Below are 5934 nucleotides of genomic sequence, written 5' to 3'. Positions count from 1 at the left end.
TTTTTTACTGTAAAGCACTTTGTGACCCTCCTTGTCTGTGAAAGGTGCTATATAAATAAAGCTTACTTACTTACTTACAACATGAGGACAACATGAAGACAACATGAAGACTCCACGAAGACAACATGAGGACACCATGAGGACAACATAAAGACAACATGAAGAGTCCATGATGGCAACATGAGGACAACATGAAGACTCCATGAAGACAACATGAGAACAACATGAAGACAACATGGGGACAACATGAGGACAACATGAAGAGTCCATGATGGCAACATGAAGACAACATGAAGACTCCATGAAGACAACATGAGAACAACATGAAGACAACATGGGGACAACATGAAGACACCATGAGGACAACATGAAGACACCATGAGGGCAACATGAGAACAACATGAGGACAACATGGGGACAACATGAGGACAACATGAGAACAACATGAAGACAACATGGGGACAACATTAAGACAACATGAGGACAACATGAGAACAACATGAGGACAACATGGGGACAACATGAGAACAACATGAGGACAACATGGGGACAACATGAGAACAACATGAGGACAACATGACGACAACATGACGACAACATGAGAACAACATGAAGACAACATGGGGACAACATTAAGACAACATGAGGACAACATGAAGACTCCATGATGACAACATGGGGACAACATGAAGACAACATGAGGACAACATGAAGACTCCATGATGACAACATGGGGACAACATGAAGACAACATGAAGACAACATGAGCACAACATGAGCACAACATGAGGACAACATGAGGACAACATGAGGACAACATTAAGACAACATGAGGACAACATGAGAACAACATGAGGACAACATGGGGACAACATGAGAACAACATGAGGACAACATGGGGACAACATGAGAACAACATGAGGACAACATGAGGACAACATGAAGACAACATGAAGACAACATGAGGACAACATGAGGGTTAAGTTTCCTAAACTATTAATTGTGGAGTTGTCTGATCAGAATCTGTCTCTCTGTCTTTTTTGCAGTGTCCCTGAGAGCGGCGGACCAGGATACGGAGACCTGCGAGGGTCAGAGGACCAGGATACGGAGGCCTGTGAGGACCAGGACCAGGATACGGAGACCTGAGGGGTCAAAGGGCCAGGATACGGAGACCTGCGAGGACCAGGACCAGGATACGGAGGGCTGTGAGGACCAGGACCAGGATACGGAGACCTGCGAGGGTCAGAGGACCAGGATACGGAGACCAGTGAGGACCAGGACCAGGATACGGAGACCTGCGGGGTCAGAGGACCAGGATACGGAGGCCTCTGAGGACCAGGACCAGGATGCTGCAGCTGTGCCAGGTGACGGGCGCCCTGTTCATCAGCAACGGGCGCTCGGCCTGCAGCGAGGAGCTGCTGCGGCGCGAGGCCGTGACGCTCTGCATCAACGTGTCCCGGCAGCAGCCGTTCCCCCCCGCCGCCGCCGCCGTCTCCAGGCTCCAGATCCCGGTCTACGACGACCCCCACGAGGACCTGTACGCCCACTTCGACCGCGCCGCCGACGCCATCCAGAGGGAGGCCAGCCGGGGGGGGCGCAGCGTGGTGTACTGCAAGAACGGGCGCAGCCGCTCCGCCACCGTCTGCATCGCCTACCTGATGAAGCACCGCGGCCTGGCGCTCGCCGACGCGCTGCAGGTGGGTCACCCCGGCAACCACGAATACCCGGAATACCCAGAATACTCTCAATACTATGATCGCGTCTTATTCATCCAGGGGGGGTATAGATTTACTCCAGTACTGAACCTGAGTCCAAATGTTGAGGTACTTTACTTTAGTCTTCTCTTTTCACGCCATATTTTCATAATATTGGTAGAAACGTCTCTTATTCGTCTCCTTTTCATTATCTTTTTGTCCAATTTTCGTCTCCTTTTTGTCTCTTTTTCGTCTCCTTTTTGTCTCTTTTTCGTCTCCTTTTTGTCTCTTTTTCGTCTCCTTTTTGTTATCTTTTTGTCCAATTTTCGTCTCCTTTTCATTATCTTTTTGTCTCTGTTTTGTCTCCTTTGTGTCCCCTTTTTGTCCAATTTTCGTCTCATTTTTGTCTCTTTTTCGTCTCCTTTTTGTCTCTTTTTCGTCTCCTTTTTGTCTCTTTTTCGTCTCCTTTTTGTTATCTTTTTGTCCAATTTTCGTCTCCTTTTCATTATTTTTTTGTCTCTGTTTTGTCTCCTTTGTGTCCCCTTTTTATCAAATTTTCGTCTCATTTTTGTCTCTTTTTCGTCTCTTTTTCGTCTCCTTTTCATTATCTTATTGTCTCCTTTTTTGTCTCCTTTTTTGTCTCCTTTTTGTCCCCCTTTTGTCCAATTTTCGTCTCTGTTTCATTATCTTTTTGTCTCTTTTTTGTCTCATTTTTGTCTCCTTTTCATTATCTTTTTGTCTCTTTTTCGTCTCCTTTTTGTCCAATTTTCGTCTCCTTCTTGACATTAGTTATTTATGATAAACACAAAGAGCTAGAAGACATAGAAGCTGCATAGAGGTTGAAGAGCTGCTGACACGTCCTTTCCGGTGACGCGTGTCCCTGAACGTTACACCGAGCCGAGTCGGCGGAAACAAAGCCAGTCGGGGTGTCCGTTACCAAGGTTACCGAGGTGCCCTCGAGCGGGGCGCTGACGTGTTCGTGGTCAGACGGGCCGGACGCGTCGGAACGACAACGACGACACACGGTTCACCTCTGCTCCGCCGCTGTGATATCTCTTAATCGTCTGCTGTCGCCGGGGTTACCATCAGCACAGCAGACTGACAATTACCGACCAATAGTTTTCACTTTCTCCGAAACTAACCAATCAGGTCTGTCGGTCGGTAGAGAGAAACTAAAAGTAAAAACCATTAGAGAAGTCAGCAGGGGGAGTCTCCAGAGGCTGGTTTTAGGACGTAAGAGACGTCTCAAATGGTCTTTTCTATTGTTTCTTTCCAGAGACTATGATAACAACATGTTGCTTGTTCATATTAGAGTGTAACGTCGCTCATTAACAGGTTTATTTACCCGTAACGTCTCGCTGTCTCTCGTCCCCAGAAAGTGAAGACGGCTCGTCACGAGATCGATCCGAACCCTGGCTTCCTGTCTCAGCTGCAGAGATACGAGCAGGAGCTGAGGAACAGACGGAGAGGACAGACAGAGAGACAGACGGAGAGAGAGACGGAGAGAGAGACTGAGAGGACAGACAGAGAGACAGACTGAGAGAGAGACTGAGAGAGAGACTGAGAGGACAGACTGAGAGACAGACTGAGAGAGAGACTGAGAGAGAGACTGGGAGGACAGACTGAGAGACAGACGGAGAGAGAGACTGAGAGACAGACGGAGAGAGAGACTGAGAGGACAGACTGAGAGACAGACTGAGAGACAGACGGAGAGGACAGACAGACTAGGAGAACAGACAATAAGACAGACAGACTGAGAGGACAGACAGACTGACTGAGAGGACAGACAGACAGACTGACTGAGAGGACAGACAGACAGACTGACTGAGAGGACAGACAGACAATAAGACAGACAGACTGAGAGGACAGACAGACTGACTGAGAGGACAGACAGACAGACTGACTGACTGAGAGGACAGACAGACTGACTGAGAGGACAGACAGACAATAAGACAGACAGACTGAAAGGACAGACAATAAGACAGACAGACTGAGAGGACAGACAGACAGACTGAGAGGACAGACAGACAATAAGACAGACAGGCTGGAAGTACAGACAGACAGATGTCTTATTTCCATGTCTGGTGATGATGTTGGGGAAAAACCCACGAAAATGTCAAAAGGCCCAGAAAATGTGAACAAATGTCAACTAATGTGACAAAAATGTGAAAACATGTCGAAAAATGTCACAAAAAGTCAAAAATAGATAATTGTAAAAAAAAGAATCCACGAAAATTTCAAAAAGCTCAGAAAAAGTCGACAAACGCTGAAAAAGTGACAAAAAAAAGTTTAAAAAAAGAGAGAAAAATGTAAAAACAAAAAGTTAAAGAAATGTGGGGAAAAAAACACGAAAATTTCAAAAGGCTCAGAAAATGTGAACAATATTAAATAAAGTAACAAAAATGTGGAAAGACATAAAAAAAAAAAAGTCACAAAAATGTCAATTTTTTTTTTACAATTGTTTAAAAAAAATAAAAACTCGCTCTCTTAACCCTCCTGTTGTCTTTAGGTCAAATTTTGGCAAAAATGTGAAAAGATGTCGAAAACAGTCAAAAAAGTGACAAATGTTAAAAAACAAAGCTTTAAAAATTTGGGGAAAAATCCACGAAAATTTCAAAAGGCTCAGAAAAACTCGTCAAACATTGAAAAAGTGACAAAAACATCGGAGAAAAGACACAAAAGGGTCAAAAAAGACGATCCATAACGTTTTGACAATTTTTGTCAAAAATGTGACATTTTCGTCCCTTTTTTAGACTTTTTAGTTTCCACGACCACCACCTTACTAGTTTTATACTTTCTGGAATCCAGGGTCAATAACCCTCATTTATATAGAATTATACCTAATATTTGAGTTAAAAAAGCAGAAATTATGAATTATTTTGACTAATAGTTGAGATCAGAGGAATGAAAGAGCGTTGGAAGGAATGCATTTTATGTTGATGAGTTAAACTAACTCATATTTTAGATATAGATATTTATTAAAGGGTCAGATTTGACCCAGGACAACAGGAGGGTCAAAGGTCGAGCTCTGTAAATGTATATAAACGCAGGAATTACCAATAATGTACTTTAAATATGAGTATTCATGTCCGATAGCACAAAGTTTTAAAATATCACAGATAGCAAAGTGTATTTTTATCACCCTGGTTGTACTTTTACTTCAACATCCTCTAACAAGCCATTAAACTATGGAGCCATAAGTGTGTCATAAATATTAATATAATAATTAATAAATAAAACATAAAAGCATAATTCATCCTCACATTTTATTTGTCTATTTAATTGCTGAATATTGTATATATTTATTTTAAATATTTATTTAGTTTTTGCACATAAAAAACAAAATAATGCTTATTTATTTTATTTTTAATTTATTTATTTATTTGGCTACAGTTGATTGACAGCTTGAAAAATAAAAGCATACTAATAAAAATTAAAGTTATTTTTTGCAATGTTTTTAATGAAATATTTACTTTATTTACATATTCTTATTTTCCTTTTCATGTTTTCACACGTATTCATTTGTTTACATATTTATTTAATTTATTTTTCGTAATATTCCCACATTTATTATCTTATTCTTTTACTGATTTATCCTCTTTTTATGACACTCGTATGACTCCATAAATAAATATCTTAGACTTTACTCAACTTAGTAAACAAAAGAGAGAAAAAGACTTAACGCTCAGGTAAAAACATATCAAGGAAACACATTATTCTAAAATGTATACGCAGACAAAGATAAAGACAATGAATGTAGCAGCTGCAGCTTATTATCAACGCAGGGGTAGAAAATATAATATATTATATATTAATACAGCTTTGGAGACTAATTATTAGGATCCATGTTGTTGTGCGTGATTCCGAAATGTCATTTTAAATAGGGTTGGGTTAAAATAACCGATTCTCCAATTAAAATCTGGTAGATTAATAACAGGCGTGTGACTCAGCTCAAGAGAAAGAAAACTTAAATTAAAAATATGCCTGGAAAGGTAGTTTCTACTCAGAGAAACAGGGTTACGTAGCGTAACTAAGCGTTTCATTGGAGCATTAACCAGGAAGGAGGTTGCTCTTGGATTGATTTATGAATGTTTGACCAGAGAGAGAGAGCAATAGAGAGAGAGAGAGAAGAGAGAGAAGGGGGAGAGTCACAGAGACAGAGACAAAGTGGGAGAACGAGACAGAGAGAGAGAGAGAGAAAGAGGGAGAGAGAGAGAGGGGGCGAGAGAGAGAGAGAGAG

The 5934-nt window shown here is 41.6% G+C and overlaps 2 protein-coding genes across 2 annotated transcripts in view; one reads left to right on the top strand and one right to left on the bottom strand.

Moving 5' to 3' along the window:
- The first annotated feature begins 1313 nt into the window (after positions 1 to 1313).
- On the top strand, positions 1314 to 3305 carry dusp28 (dual specificity phosphatase 28). The gene is made up of 2 exons (XM_034888418.1): positions 1314 to 1697; positions 3070 to 3305. The coding sequence occupies exons 1-2, from the start codon at positions 1347 to 1349 to the stop codon at positions 3232 to 3234; spliced, it is 516 nt and encodes a 171-aa protein (XP_034744309.1). The 5' UTR covers positions 1314 to 1346; the 3' UTR covers positions 3235 to 3305.
- vcpip1 (valosin containing protein (p97)/p47 complex interacting protein 1) overlaps positions 3099 to 5934 on the bottom strand; it is a 12920-nt gene continuing 10084 nt past the window's right edge. Inside the window, exon 4 of the mRNA XM_034888417.1 lies at positions 3099 to 3110. The gene's annotated coding sequence lies outside the window, so the exon portion shown is untranslated. The remainder of the gene's footprint in view (positions 3111 to 5934) is intronic.

The sequence above is a fragment of the Etheostoma cragini genome, chromosome 12, assembly GCF_013103735.1.
Source record: "Etheostoma cragini isolate CJK2018 chromosome 12, CSU_Ecrag_1.0, whole genome shotgun sequence".
Classification (NCBI taxonomy): Eukaryota; Metazoa; Chordata; class Actinopteri; order Perciformes; family Percidae; genus Etheostoma; species Etheostoma cragini.
Note: the sequence above shows the minus strand (reverse complement) of the source record. Positions and strands in the feature narration are given on the sequence as shown.